The 15,650-nt window shown below is 46.1% G+C and overlaps 1 protein-coding gene across 1 annotated transcript; it reads right to left on the bottom strand.

Annotated features, from left to right (window-relative positions):
* Positions 1-12,189: 12,189 nt before the first annotated feature.
* Positions 12,190-12,635, bottom strand: LOC128116277 (60S ribosomal protein L31). Its single transcript, XM_052747460.1, has one exon. It carries the CDS (start codon positions 12,599-12,601, stop codon positions 12,224-12,226), a length of 378 nt encoding a protein of 125 aa, XP_052603420.1. The 5' UTR covers positions 12,602-12,635; the 3' UTR covers positions 12,190-12,223.
* Positions 12,636-15,650: the final 3,015 nt, after the last annotated feature.

Raw genomic sequence — 15,650 nt, 5'->3', positions numbered from 1 at the left:
GACCTCCCCAAACAACAGAGTAGAACAGAGCTATGTACATATCACTCACTTGGCACTGGGCAGTGCAGGTTAACCAGGGAAGACTTGAAGAGTATGGGAGGAGCTGGGCGTGGTGGTGCATGCCTTAAATTCTAACACTTGGGACACCGAAGTAGAAAGCTTGTCAGCCAGGGATATACAAGACGCTGTCTCAAAGTATGTGGGAGGAGCCAAAGAAAATATATGCCGTATCATTTTGTGTTCAAATTCTGTTTCTAGACAGACCCTTTCGGGGCTGCAGGCCTGGTGTTAGGACAGAGTCTACAGCCTGAGAGCTAGTAAGATGCCTCAGCTGGTAAGCGCTGCATGAGCCAGGCAACCTGAGTTAGAATCCCCAAACCCCCACAAAGATGGGAGAAGAGAACTCACCCCACAGCCAGCCTTTGCCGTTCCCATTTGGGAGGCTTTGTGACATATTTGAGTGCCTCTTGCAAAGACTAGCCCCTGCTTTATAAGGGAGGAAATGAGTTCATGGGACTCTCACTGAGAAGTGGAGGAGAGTCCACACAGGCCCAAGAGTCATACAGCCAGTCAGTTCCCTCCTCTGCTAATTAAAGCTACACACTAGAGTTTATTCCCTCGGGGATGGGATACTCCAGGCTTCCAGAGTGCCGAGTCTACAGTTTTGTTAGCACCAACAGGGTTGCACTTAGCCAAGACATGTCTGTCTCATTACAGCGTGATCCAGCTGAGCTGCCTGGGAAAATTAGCCAGTTTGGGAGACATTTGATCTCACCAGAAAGCCCCTGGGCCACTCAAGTCGTTTGGGACAGTGGCATCATGAAGAACCCCATCACATAATCTTGTTCAGAAAACAAAGCCTACACTCTGTCCCCATGGAACCCGAACTCGGCTAAATGATGCTGATCTTGTAGTTACTGACAATCATTAGCTGCCATGCGGGTGCTGGAATTGAACTAGGGTCCTCTAGAAGAGCCGTCAGTGCTCTTAACCACCGAGCCATCTCTCCAACCCCACCGGGATACGTTTTTGTTTTTGTTTTTGTTTTTAATTATTCATTCATTTAACAAATAATGTTCAGTAGCTGTGGTCTGCCATTATTTATGTGCGGTACTGTAGAGATCTGAATGAGAAATGTCCCCCCATAGGCTCATGGATGTATTTGACCACTCGGTCCCCAGGTGGTGGTGCTCTTTGGGAAGGTCATGGGACTTTTAGAAGGTGGGGCCTTGCTAACAGAAGTATGTCACTGGAGATGGGCTTTGAGGGTTTATAGCCTGGCCCCATTTCTTCCCTCTCGCTGTGTGTGCGGATGAAAATGTGATCAGCCAGCTTCTGCTCCTGCTGCCATGCTTTTCCTGATCAGTGCACACCTTCTCTGCCATGATGGACTCTCCTTCTGGAACCATAAGCTGGAATAAACTCTTTTCTCCCCTCAGTTGCTTGTGTTGGGGCATTTTATCATGGTAACTAAGTAACTAAGGCAGACACTGATAGTTTGACTATAAAATGAGGTCCTCATGCTGAAGGTTCAGGGGGCTGTAGGTCAGAGGTGGTTTAGGTGCAGTCTGTCCCCTGAGGGTGTATGTGCTGGAAGCCTGGTCCCCAGTGCAGCAGTATGAGGTGGGGGAATGTTTTCGGAAAGTTCACTGTGGGTGCTGCCCCTGGATGGCATCCATGTCAGCATCCTGGAGTAAGCTAGTTCTCATGAGAGTGGCTGTTATTATAGGAGCAAGGTGAGCTGCTGCTGCCCTCTGTCTGTCTGTCCATCTTGCCATGTGATCTCTTGCCATTGTGATGCCATCTGCCATCATGTGCTCACCGGGGACTGAACTACATGGGGCTGCTGGATCTTAGATTTCAGCCTCCAAAGCTGGAAGATCCAGGCTTGTCATATTGCCCAACAGGAAAATGTGCTTGCTGCTGACAGCCTGAGTTCAAACCCCAGAACCAACTTGGTGGAAGGAGAGAACAGACGCCAACAAATAGTCCTTTGACTGCTACATGCTACACATGTGTGTGTGCACGTACTATCTCTCTCTGACACACACTAAACAAACAAACAATTGTTGAGGGAAACAATCTTTTCTTTATAAAATTACCCAGCACTGACTGTTTTGATATAGCCACAGAAAAACTTAACCCTTCAAAATTATGAACTAATTCTAACATTTTTCTCATATTCCTAAAGTAATTCTGAGATTTAAATATCTGGAGATTTCTCTCTCTCTCTCTCTCTCTCACTCTCTCTCTCTCTCTCTCTCTCTCTCTCTCTCTCTCTCACACACACACACACACACACACACACACACACACACACACACACATCCAACTTCATGGAATTACGTGAGAACTGGCTGCTATTACCAGGCTTCGTTCAAAGGTTACAGGCATGGACTTTTCCCATCCGATGGACTTTCCTCCATCAAGTCCTTGCTGTATAGTCGGAGAGGAAGTGTGTTAATAACAAAGATTGCATATCATACATGCTGCCAAGGAGCCCTTCAGTCTGAAGTTTTCTGCATACCTACTGTGTGTCCAGCATTCCCCTAAAAGAGGGACAAAAAAGAAAGAGACTCTGGCTCTATAAAGCCCCCAGTCCTCCCTTGGACCTTCCACCATGGCATCCTTTCTTTATGGAATGTCTCCCCACTCTATTTTTCTATAGTTAACACTGTCTTCTATTCTGCTTTAATCTTAAAAGTGGCCCTCACAAAGAAGCCTTCTGTGGGCCACCCATCAAAAACATGCCCGTTTCCACCGGTCTCCACCCACTTGCGTCCTCTGAGTGGCACTTACCCGGATTGCATGTCTTTCTTGCTACTTTCCCATCCTCCACACTAGAATGTAAGTAAGCTCACGAGAGTGAGACCTTTGTCGTCTTCATGGTCATGTTTGCAGTGAGGAGCTGCTCAACATTGGCCGAACGGTTCCGAAGGGACAGTTGACAAATCCTAAATTGCAGACTGGAAAGAAAGAAGGACTTCAAGATGTCTAAGCCAAGGCTGGCTGGCACCAACATGGATGACTACGAGGTCACAGTGGTTTGACAGGAAACCAGAAGCTTCTTCGAGAGTGCCCAGAGTGGACTGGACATCAGATGCTCCTTGGTGACAAAGATCAGAAGTATACGGCCCAATAATTTGGCAGAAGAATTCTTGCTGAATGACAAGAGATTAAAAGGGTCTTTTAAAAGTTTATATTTATTTTTAAATGAACAGATAAAATTATGCCTATTTATGGAATACAGTATGGTGTTTTGATATGTGTATATACATTGTGAAATGATTAGTTCAAGTTAATTAACCAACATACATTCCTCCACAACTTTGTGCATGTGTGATGAACACTTAAAATCTGTTTTCTGAGCAATTTTCGAGTCTCTGAGACAGTATAAGCACATGATGCTGTGCAGTAGATCTCCAGACTCGTTCTTCCGCTCTCCCTCAAACTCTTGGCCCTGAGACCAACAATGTCCGACCCTCCCTCCTCGGGCCCTGGAAGCCAGCGTTCTGTACTCTGCTTCTGCTAGTTCCACTTTGGTGGTTGTTGGTCTGTCCGTGCCCGACATGCTTCATTCAACACAATGTCTTCCAAGTTCATCCATGTGGTTCAAGTGGTAGAATTTCCTTCTCTCTTAAGACAGATGCAAGCATGGCGGTGGTGGCCCATGCCTTTAATCCTAGCACTCAGGAGGCAGAGGCAGATGGATCTCTGAGTTTAAGGCCAGCCTGGTCTACAGCGAGAATTCCAAGACAGAAACCCAGTTTTGGGGTGGAGGAATCGTCCAGCAGTTAAGAGTCCTGGCTGCACGGGGCGGTGGTGGCACATGCCTTTAATCCTAGCACTCAGGAGGCAGAGGCAGATGGATCTCTGAGTTTAAGGCCAGCCTGGTCTACAGCGAGAATTCCAAGACAGAAACCCAGTTTTGGGGTGGAGGAATCATCCAGCAGTTAAGAGTCCTGGCTGCACGGGGCGGTGGTGGCACATGCCTTTAATCCTAGCACTCGGGAGGCAGAGCCAGGTGGATGGACCTCTGTGGGTTCGAGGCCAGCCTGGTCTACAGAGCAAGATCCAGGACAGGCACCAAAGCTACACAGAGAAACCCTGTCTTGAAAAACCAAAAACAAACAAACAAACAAAAGTCTTGATTGCTCCTTCAGCAGCAGCAGCAGCAGCGAGCACACACACACACACACACACACACACACACACACACACACACACACACAGGCTTACAGCTGGCTCTAACCTCAGTCCCAGGAGACCTGATGCCCTCTTTTGACCTCTGCAGTCATGGCATGCATATGGTGCATTTAACATGCATGCAGACAAAACACTTAGACACATAAAATAAAAATTAACTAATCTATTAAGACAGAGGAACACATATACCTGACATATTCTTTCTTTTGTTTATTTTTAAATCAGCATACAGAATAACAGGTTTCTTTATGGCATTTTCATACATATTTAACTGTGACTGGTTCCCTTATCCCCGTTCCTCTCCCTTATCTTCCTTTTTTTTTTTTTTTTTTTTGGTTTTTCAAGACAGGGTTTCTCTGGGTAGCTTTGCACCTTTCTTGGAACTTGCTCTGTAGACCAGGCTGGCCTCAAACTCACAAAGATCTGCCTGCCTCTGCCTCCCGAGTGCTGGGATTAAAGGCGTGCGCCACCACCGCCTGGCTTCCCTGATCTTCCTAAGCCCCCTTCCCCACTTGAAATCTCCTCCCCATCTACTTTCATGTCATTTGTTTACTACTCTTTTGACACCCTCTCTTAAAACCCCTTTTTCCTGTCTCTTGGGCCCCTTTCCAGTTTCTTGACATCTACCCGCAGTGAAATACATATGCTTAAAATGAGAAGCAAGGTCGGAATATGAGAGAATATGCAACATTTCTCTTTCTGAGCCTCAATTACTTCACATAACATAATATTTCCAGTTCTCATCTATTTTGTTCTAAATTTCACAATTTCATTTCCTTGCAGATGAACAAAATCCCATTGTGTAAATGTACTGCATTCCATGCAGGCTGGTTCCACGTCTGCTATTGTAAGTAGAGCAGCAACAAATATGGATGAGCAAGCGTCTCTGTGGTAGGATATGGAGCCTTTTTAGAATACGCCCAGAAGTGGTATACCTGGGCTCTATAGTAATTCTGGTTTTAGTTTTCAGAGGAACCTCCAATGCCTCACACTATTTTTCCTTTTGTTAGGAGCTAGGAAACATCCTTGTTGAACTGGGTTTCTCCAAAACAGTCCGGGAGCCAACAATGTGGGTGCCGTGGTTTATGTGGGTGGTAGTTCTGCGTGGCAGGAAGATGGAAGGGAGAGAAGGAAAGGGAAAACTACTTCCCCTTACAATACCCAGAAACTCCTTAAAACAGCCCTAACAAAGGAGGAATGGGGCCGGGCACTTCATACAGACCTCCTCTGTGTGTGGTCCAGCATGGTTGCCGGCATGCTTAACCCCAGCAATGTGCCCAGCAGGCACAGAAAGTCCTTTGCCAGGTTAGGGCAGCAAATGACATCTGTGGGGCATGTGGGCTTTGCCTACAGATCTGCAGGAGACTTCACGGTAGAGCTAGAGGGTGTGTGGCCAAAGCAGCCGCTGCTTCTCCTGGGCTTTCGTACGGATTGGGAGAAGCAAGCCACGCCTTTATTCCTCAGCCCACCCAGGAGAAAAGGTATGGACAATGACCGTCCTCTCAGAAGGACTAAACACCCCACTCCACGGAAGGAAGAATCAGCCAACGGAACAAAAGCAGAATCTCGGTGTCTCCTCCCGTGAGAGTTGAGTGAAGATGACAGACAGCTGACCACAGGAACAAAGACCCTCAGAGACTGTCGGTTACTGCTACATTCTTTGGTGCACAGAAGCGGTGATTTATTGGATTTGTGACTTTGGAAGAAGAAACTGGACAGGGCTACAGTGAGGCTAGAGAGATGGCCCGGCTGGTAAAATGCCCACTGGGAGCAAACATAAGGACCTGAGTTTGGACCCCCAGCCCCTGAGGAAAGATTGGTAGAATCTACCCATAATCCCAGAGCCGGGATGGCAGAGACAGAAGGACTCTAGGGCAGCAGCTGATGGCTAGACGGGATAGCTGAAGCAGTGAGTCCCAGGCTCAGTCACGGACCTGTCTCAGCCAACCAACCAACCAACCAAGTAAGGAGAAGAGTGGTTAGGGAGATCCCAACATCAACCTCTGGCCTTCACACACACATGCATATACCTGCACCCACAAGTACATACATGAATATATACACACGCACATACATGCACACATGCCATACATGTACACACATACACGAACATGTAAAGAGAAATAACCAGGACCTAGGTTTTGAATCTCAAAACGTACTTTTGAAATGAGTTTTGAAAGAAAATCTCTGTTTTTTAAAAAGCCTGGCCTTTTTTTTTTTTACTGGCCGCACCTAACCCTGTATGACTCTGGACATGAAGTCTATGCTCTGGGAATAAGCAGAGGTTCAAAAGAGTCCAAATCAGCTGGACCAGTCTGGTACCCCACTCAGAAGAGGCGAATGCAGCTGGGGGTTACAGAGAATCAGGGCCAGGGCTGGGGAGGATGTCAGGAGGATGCTGATGCCTGTGTCCTCCGATGTGGAGCCTCAGAGAGGCCAGAGGGAGAGTCAGCACTCCAGGTCTGTGTGACATCTGAGAGGCGAGAAGCCCTTGCCTGCTCGCTCTTGCTCTTCAGGGTCCTGGGGAACAGCAGTTTAGCAGTTTCTCTCCAGTAAGGTGTTGGGAGCAGAGACACCTGAGTGTCTTCACCATAGGGGCAGCAGCTGAGTCAGCAGCTTGAAGTCCCGAGCTCCAGAGCCTGGGGGGCTTGGCGGCGGGGGGGGGGGGGGGGGGATGCCATGATATTTTTCTGTGCCCTTGACTGAGGAGACCTGCATGGCTCAAGGACTGGAGATCAGATAGCCCGCTCAGTGAAGGCTGATGGGATTGGTACTGACAGCCAGACAGGAACCCAGAGGAGGACACTTGAGCAGAGGCCATCAGGGACAGCAAAGATAACAAACACCTCATGCCTTGATTCAGAAAGCCCAGGAGATCACGCCACCGACACAGGGCTTGATCAAGGCACTTCAGTTCCTTATCTGAGAATAAAATGGTAAGCCTTTTTGGTCTCCTTTTTCCTGTAAGATCTGGACCTGCTCAAATGAAAACAGACTAAAAGATCCCTTAAGAGGTGTCTGCAGAACTGGTGAGAGGCCTCAGTCAGTAAGGAGATGAGTTCAGTCTCAAGAACCCACGTCAAAAACCAAAACAACAACAACAAACCACACACGGTAGTTCACCTTTACCAACCCCAGCACTGCGATGATGGAGACGGCAGATCCCTGGGGCTCACTGGCAAGCCTATTTAACAAGTTCTGGGTGGGGCCTGTTGGGATACATTTGAGCAGCAGAGGCGGACAAATTTCTGTGAGTCTGAGGCAAGCCTGGTCCTTGTAGCAAGTTTCTGGCCAGCTAAGGTTACATAGTGATATGACTCTGTCTCAAAAAAAAAAGGAGACTATGTGTCAAGATTGACCTCTGACACACACACACACACACACACACACACACACACACACACACACACACACGCACATACTTGCCCACAGTCCACACAAACAAAGACAGGGCTGCACTGGAAGGGACAGAAATGGAGTAAAGGAACAGAAGGAGGGTCTTTGTCATTAATGATCCCATGTGACCTTGAACAGATCATTTCATTTCTCTAGGTCTCCATTTTTTTCATTTATAAAAGGAGACGTAATGCTGCCCACTTCACGGGCCTTTTGTGAGAATTAAAAGCGAAAAGAGAAAGGCAAACAAAGTGAAGCATAAAACTATTCAGGGCTGCTATCCATGAGGGGCTAGGCCAAAATCTGCACCTCCCCGCCCTTCTCCTCTGAGGTTGTTGCCAGAACTGTGACCCCGTAATTCTCTTCAGGAAGGACGGCACATGAGGCTATGTATAGCCTCGCCTAGAAAATGGAATAAAATAAGGCTTTCCTCCATTCCGCGAGGAAGCAATAAAAGCCGAGGGCCAGGCACAGATCAGACAATGAAAACATGACTTAAGAGCAGGGCAGGGGGCAGGGGGCAGGGTGAGGGCGGAGACTGCACTAAATGAAAAACAACAGCTCAATACCCTGCTATCATCCTTCATCAAACTACAGAAATAGAAACCAGACAAACACATTATGTGAAGGGCGAAAGGGTTGGCAAGGTCCTGGCCTATAGGAAAAACCCAGGTTCAATAATGCCACAAGCAGAGAGGACGTAGGGAAGTGAGGTCAGAGTCAATAGCAGGGCTTGCGTTCGAACGGCCGCTTTTACAGTTCTAATGAGGCTTAAGCATCTCCTGGTCCTTTTCTGCTGAACTCAGTTTCTCATTAGACTCTGTATCTGCTCCGGGATCTGCCAGCCACATGGCAGAAGTTGCTTCCACTTCCTCTGGCCGCTGAATTGCCGAGGGTATTCTCCGCCTTTCTTTTTTTGGGAAAACGAAAGCTTTGGCGTAGAAAGCAGTCTCTTCTATTTATATGCACTCTGCTGGGTCTGATTCTCTAACATGGTCAGTTCTGGAGATGGGGTGGACTGGGTTCTGAGAACTCTGTTTAGAGGGGTGTACTGTGAGGACTGCGGTCTAGGAGTGCTCGCTCTGCTGGGGGTCTCTACCTGTTCTTGGGGGTGGGGATCTTAGACCTGACTGTACCATTGACCTTACCTGGACCATTGGGCTGTCCTTTTTAATATCTTTATGATTGTTAGAATAGCTATATTTTATGGCAATCTCACAAAACCTACATTGTGTGTCTCTGCTAGGTTCCAGGGACACAGGAATGAAGAAAAGGACTAAGTCAAGCTCATGTTCTCCAAGAACTTATAAATAAAGAGACGTCACCAGCTTGTCAATGACTGTTGATAACCAAGGGACTGGGTTAACTCACTTTTTGAACCCATCTTTCCTAAGATCTTTGATCTCCTAGGGGCCTTGTAATAGTCTTGTGGACGGGTGCTCTGGTCCCCACTTCCAGAAGGAAAGGCGACTTCAGTTTCTGTTTATTTGAAGACCACTGCCATTGTTCCTGAGCCAAACTGATAACGTCTGACTTCCGACTTGAGGAAAGGCAGATGCCGGCATTTTTTACTTCTCTTTCATCCGGACACCATAGCCTGGGGCTGCCAGGGTGGCCAACTGAGTTAAAGCCCTTGCCTTGCCTTCAAGCCTGAGTTTGATCCCCACCCCCACCCCCACCCCCTTCCCCGGCCCCGCCCATATGCTGGAAAGAGAGAACTGAAGGCAGCAAATTGTCCTTTGACCTCCACACACACAAAATAAACATGTAAATGTAGAAACAAAGCAAAACAAACAACAGCAACAAAAATCAACCAACCATAGTCTGGTAACTTGTTCATTTTAAAGACCCAGTTAAATGTAGTATTCTGGGTGGAAATTATTTTATCTCCTCGTGCCAGGGAGTAGTAGCATTTACCTCTGCAGCCCTCTTGGTTTGGGCACATGCGACAGTCATGGTAATAAGAATGGGACATACAGCGGGAGGAGTAAAAGGTCTTTGGTACCACTCGCTCGGTGTCTGTGAACCAGGTGTTCAGCTCACTGCCTTACATGCATTATTTAATGCTCAAAAGAACCTCGGGGGAGACACTGCCTTTATCCTGCTTATAGAGCCTATCAGTTAGGACTTGGGTTGGGCTGGCTGCATGTTGAAACCTATCCACAGTGGCTTAGCCAAATGCGAGCTGAGCTTCCATTTCTCAAATAACAACGAATTACAGGTAGCCCGGCTTGTGCGGGTCTGGTGGTTCTCCAATACCATTCTCAGAATGCTGCCTTGCTGCTGCTGCTGCTGGGCCAAGATGACTGCTGTTTTCCCAGTTTGCATTCTAGGCAGGCAGAAGGCTAAAGGGCAGAATTTCTTTTCTTCTTGTGATTTTGTCTCACTAGTTGAGATGGAACGCTACCTCGTATGGACATCTTGAGGGCCATAATCATGCTACATGGCTGTCCTTAGCTGCCAGCAAGTCTGGAATTCTTCATTCTTGGCCTTGCACTTACTAGGCAAGTGCTCTACCACTGAGCTAAATCCCCAACCCTCTATTTTCATTACATTTAGTATGTGTGTGTGTGTGTGTGTGTGTGTGTGTGTGTGTGTGTGTGTGTGTATGTGTGTGTATGTGATGGTGTGTGTGGAGATTAGAGGACAATGTGGAGAAGTCAGTTCTCTCCTTCCATCAGGTATGTCCTGGTGATCAAATACAGTTCACGAGGCTTAGCAGTAATTGCCTTTCCCCACTGAGCCTTCTTACCAGGCTCCCTCCTCCCCTCCCCTCCCCCTTTCTTTCTTTTTCAAATGTGGGAAGATTGAACAGAGTTGTGATTTGGTAAGTAAGAAAGTGGATGTTGGGCAGTGTATGTGATATAAAAGGCAAACAGGTCATCATCAAGGCGAACATTCTTGCACAAACGGAGCTGGAAGGGAAGAGAGTTCAACTCACGTCTAGTGGACGCCAGAGTCTGTGTTCTTGCCCACTGTGAGAAATGAACTCCAACCATGATGCATTACAGTTAGCTCTTTATTTGTTCATTCTTTCTTCCTGAGAGATGGGTTGTTTGGTACTAAGAACAGATTTTAGCTACTTTGGTATTTGAGAAGCCTGTCCACAATTTAATCCATTTGTTAAATGGATAGATGAAAAAATGTCAGGAAAGCAGTCATTTCTCCAGATAATTTTTTTTCTAAGAAAGTGTTTTTCTCTTTTTTTTTTTTCCAAGTAAGTTTGTACTCTATTTCTGAACTCCAAAAATCCATTGAATGTCCTCAGAGGGTGCACTAGATATTAAGGTAAGAACAGGTGCTGGTACTTGATATTAGTGGAAAGACCAAGGAACTATTAAAAAATTTTTTACCCCTCATGCATACATATGTGTGTTTGGTATGTGAACCCTTATATGTGTGAATGTGCACATGTGTGTGAGGCGGCCTGAGGGTCTTCCTCAGTCATTCTCCACCTCGTTCTTATGGCAGGGCCTCTCAATAGACTCCAGAGTCCATTGATAAGGGTAGGCTGGCTTGGCTCACTGCAGGTATCCCTTGGCTCTGCCGCTGGAGTGCTGAAATTACAGGAAGCAGGCTGTCATACTTGGATCTGAACTCTTGCCCTCACACAAATGCAGCAGGTGCTTTAACCATGGAACCAGCTCCCCATCTTGGACAGTCTTTAATGTTATCTTCTATACTTTGTTGTGGGACTTTTCCTGGGGCCATGTGAATAAACGTCTATTCACCCCAGACAGGGCACCAAAGACAGACCAAAGAAACAATTCCACCCAGGTCTAGCTTGTGAGCCATTAAGTTTACGAGGGCTAGTTACAGTAGCGTGGATGGGGGTTACCTTTAGCAACATGGACAGCTCAAAGGCAGGTGCATCAAAGAAAAGCCCATCCTAGCATGGATGATGACTCACAGAAGCTGCATCCCTAGAGCTCATTGCAGGACTTAGAGGCAGTTCCACAGGTCAGAGAATCTCTGGGGATCCTACTGCTTATATAGCCTTGGGGGAGGGAGCATTATGAATCTTTTACGTTTCAGGACCTTCCTGAGACCTGGGAGTTGTTTACTTCTTGATTTTGAACCTCCAGGATGGAATGTTTGATTTTCGAGGAGACTGCTACTTATGTAACTATTTCCAGACAAGATAGTAAGAAAAGAATGAACCGTCTTTTGCAGTTAGTTGTATTTGACATGTTCATTGACAGACTTCTACTCTCTCTCTCTCTCTCTCTCTCTCTCTCTCTCTCTCTCATTTACTTTTAGCTGGGCATGGTGGCGAATGCCTTTAATCCCAGCACTGGGGAGGCAGAGGCAGGCGAATCTCTGTGAGTTCGAAGCCAGCCTGGTCTACAAAGTGAGTTCCAGGACAGGCACCAAAGCTACACAGAGAAACCCTGTCTCAAAAAACCAAAAAAAAAAAAAAAAAATTGCCTGCATATATGTCTGTGAACCATGTGTGTGTATTGTCCTGGAAGGATAGAAGAGGGTGTTGGATTCCCTGAAACTAGAGTTAGAGACAGTTGTGAGCTGCCATGTAAGTGCTGAAAATCAAACCCAGGTCTTCTTTTTTTTTTTTTTTTTTTTTTTGAAGGTAGTTCTCCAACTTTATTTGACACTCTGCAGCTTAGTTCTCATCCACATTGACTGTCTGTAGATTTTTGAATGTGGTAACAGGTACGTAAGTTACCAATGTGTAGAGCTTGTTTGGTGAGTCCTCATCCTCATTACGTTTTCTGGACAAACGTACACGGATACGGTATGGAACATTCCTTATTCCTTTGGCCCAGACGGCTTTATTGAGCCTAGTATCAATGCGCACATCTGGAGTACCCATCTCCTTCATGGCAAATTTCCGGATTTCTTTGAGTGCCCTAGGGGCACGCTTCTTGAAGCCCACTCCATGGATGCGCTTGTGAATGTTGATGGTGTATTCTCGGGTCACCACCTCGTTGATGGCAGAACGGCCCTTCTTCTTCTCGCCACCCTTCTTTGCGGGAGCCATTCTGCCGGGCCCAAGCTGGAAAGGACCCAAACCCAGGTCTTCTATAAGAGCAGCAAATGCTGTTGTTAACTGCCGAGCAGTCTTTCCAGGCCCCTTTTAGTCTCTTCTTGTTCCCTAAATGCTTTATGTGTGTTTACAAAGCCATGGTGCTGTTTCTCTTTGTTCCAAATCATCCAAACACTCCTCCACTTTGCCGCTCTACTTCTTAGGGACTTTAGGACTACCTGAGTAGCTATAATTTGAGTAATAAGCAGCTTTGTTCCCAAATCTTATTTTTCAAGGATCTGACATTATTTAGATGATAGAATTTTGGCAAAGCAGGTAGGGAGGGGAGAATTATTCTAAAAATAGCAGTTTAGCAAGTAACAAAATTCAAGAAACCAACCATTTATGTGCTTAGGCTTGAAAGAAAAAAGCCATTGTCAGCCCTGAGGCACCTTGATTTTCCTTCAGGCTATTACGGTTGGGTGGACAGGATCAGGCTCCATCTGTTGTTGTAGGCTACGCCTGTAGGAGACCTTTCATTTAAGTGGGAGCTGTCTAGTTAAGCTCGGTGAGCTGGTAGGCAGATGGACTTCTCCTGTGGTGGTGCAAACAGTCCTATTAAGTAAGAGATGTCTGGGTTTCCACTCCCAGACCCATGAGCTCCTGGCCAGTAGCTTATTGGCACCGTATAAATTAGATGACAAATAATTACTACCTATTAAACAGTTACTACGTTAGGCATTCTGTTAAGTGCTTTATTTACTGCTCAGAAAAACATCATGACTATTATTATTGTCATCTTACAAAGGAGGGATGTAAGGCTTAGTAAAAATGAATAATTGGCTTAACATTAGTGGTTACACCCTTGGGTGACTTGTGGAGCTTTGTCCAGCCCATCTGAAATCGTATGAAGCCTTATCCAAGCCACCTTAGGTAGCAACCTCAATAATAATTAACTCTTTTCTTTTGCTGGACATCTGAAGGCAAGATGGGTCACTGCAGCTCTCCTGGAGTCACCCTTGATAATTCAGCCAGGGTTCTCACTCCTCATGTGTCTGCTAACTGCCACAGTCAGATCCAGAAATACTGGCTAAGCATGAGCCCGCAGTGTTTCCATCGGTATGGAAAGGACATACACTCATTAAGTTGGACTAAGTGCCCTTCCTTGAATGGATTATTCAAGACTCTCTACCCACTAAAAGAGATTCTGCTAGCTCACTGTGCACAAAACACTTAATAACCTTAAAAATAGTGATAATGACAGTTTTTGATTTCAATAAAGAACATTTATTTGGTCGATCTGACCTAGAATGTGAAGAAAACCATAATGATTGGGCCAGGAAGATGGCTCGGTGGGTAAGAGTGCTTGCTGAGAAATCCTGATCTCAGGGACCCAGTGGAAGGACAGAACCAGCTCCTAAAGGTTGTCTTCTGAACTCCACATGTGTGCTGTGCCATGTACATGCCTGCACTCACATGCCTACCTGCACACATGCCTGTGTGCGCACACACACACAGATATCTGAATAAAAAAAAAAATGAGGGGGCTGGAGAGATGGCTCAGCGGTTAAGAGCACTAACTGCTCTTCCAGAGGTCCTGAGTTCAATTCCCAGCAACCACATGGTGGCTCACGACCATCTATAATGAGATCTGGTGCCCCCTTCTGGCCTGCAGGTGTACATGCAGGCAGAACACTGTATACATAATAAATATATCTTTAAAAAAAAAAATGAAAATTCACAATAGCAATAATGTTAGTAACTAACACTTGCTTACATTGGCTATCCTGAACTTGTTAGTTTTTGTGTGTGTGTGTGTGTCTCTGTGACAAAGTACCTGAGAAAACAATGTAAAGGAGGAAGGATTTATTTTGTTTCATGATTTCAGATCGTGGTCCCTCTGTGGCTCCTGGGTCTGAGTGAGGGAGGTGAGGTATAAAAACACCACAGAAAGGATTCGGTGGTGGAGCAAACAAACTCACCTCCAGGGAGACTGGAGAAGGATGGAGACAAACAGGAAGAGGCTGGGGACTAGAGACAGGCTTTCAGATCACGGCCCTAGCAACCCACTTCCTCCAATCCAGCCTCACTGTCCACCGTTTTTACCACCACCCCCATTATGAATTAATCAATGCATTAATCCACTGTGTGGGTCATTAGGCTCTAGTAATTAGGTCCTCATGATCCAAATACTTGCCACAGTCTATCAGCTGTTAGCACATGAGCCTCTGGAGGACATTTTTGATTCAAGTCATAATACGATCAACTTTCTTAATGCTGATAACTCATTTGGTCTTCACAGTAATTCTTTTGAAAAATACTATTATTATGCTAATTTTAGGTGTAGAAGCTGAGGGACAAGAGCCACCAATTGGCTTCCTTGCATAAGGTGTCAAGATTTGTAAATAACTGAGCTATTTCAGCCTAAAAACATACAATGTACTCAGTAGGAAAACCCAGCTTCAAGGCAAGTTGTGTAGCCTTTTCCAATAAGCCTGCAAATCGAGCCTCATTGGACTGGTCTGACTCTGAAGCAGAGATCTTCACCACTCTGTCCATTTTTAGGTGCTTAATTCAAGTTCAAAGGCCAAGTCATAGTTGTTCCAAGTGACCTTAGAAATCATCTAACCCGGGATTTCTCAATCTCTGAACTGATTTGGACAACTCTCTCTTGTGCGGACTGTCCTATGCACAGTAAAGTTTCGAACATTCCCAGCTTCTATTCACTAGAAGCCAGCAGCAGCCCTCCATTTGTGAAAAATAAAATGTATCAAATGACAAACATGGAAATGGGTGGTGTTGGAAAGGTACCAATCCTTCCCTGGTTGGGAATCACTGACCCAAACGATTACTTTACAGATACTGACGTTGGGATCCAAAGAGAAAAACGAACTTGTTTAAAGTAGCAAGAGTGGGAAAGGCTAGAAGCTAGGCTATTGTGCAACATTCTTTCACAATGTACATGTCACAGTATGGGACCCAGAGAGGCAGACGCAGTTTCCATTTACAATCAGGTAGAGAACCTACTGGACAGACCTAACTGCATGAAGCTGATAAGCAGTGA

Source organism: Peromyscus californicus, unplaced genomic scaffold, assembly GCF_007827085.1.
Source record: "Peromyscus californicus insignis strain IS unplaced genomic scaffold, ASM782708v3 Scaffold_20__1_contigs__length_68692818, whole genome shotgun sequence".
In the NCBI taxonomy this organism is placed as follows: Eukaryota; Metazoa; Chordata; class Mammalia; order Rodentia; family Cricetidae; genus Peromyscus; species Peromyscus californicus.
This window is presented reverse-complemented; position numbering and strand designations above follow the sequence as displayed.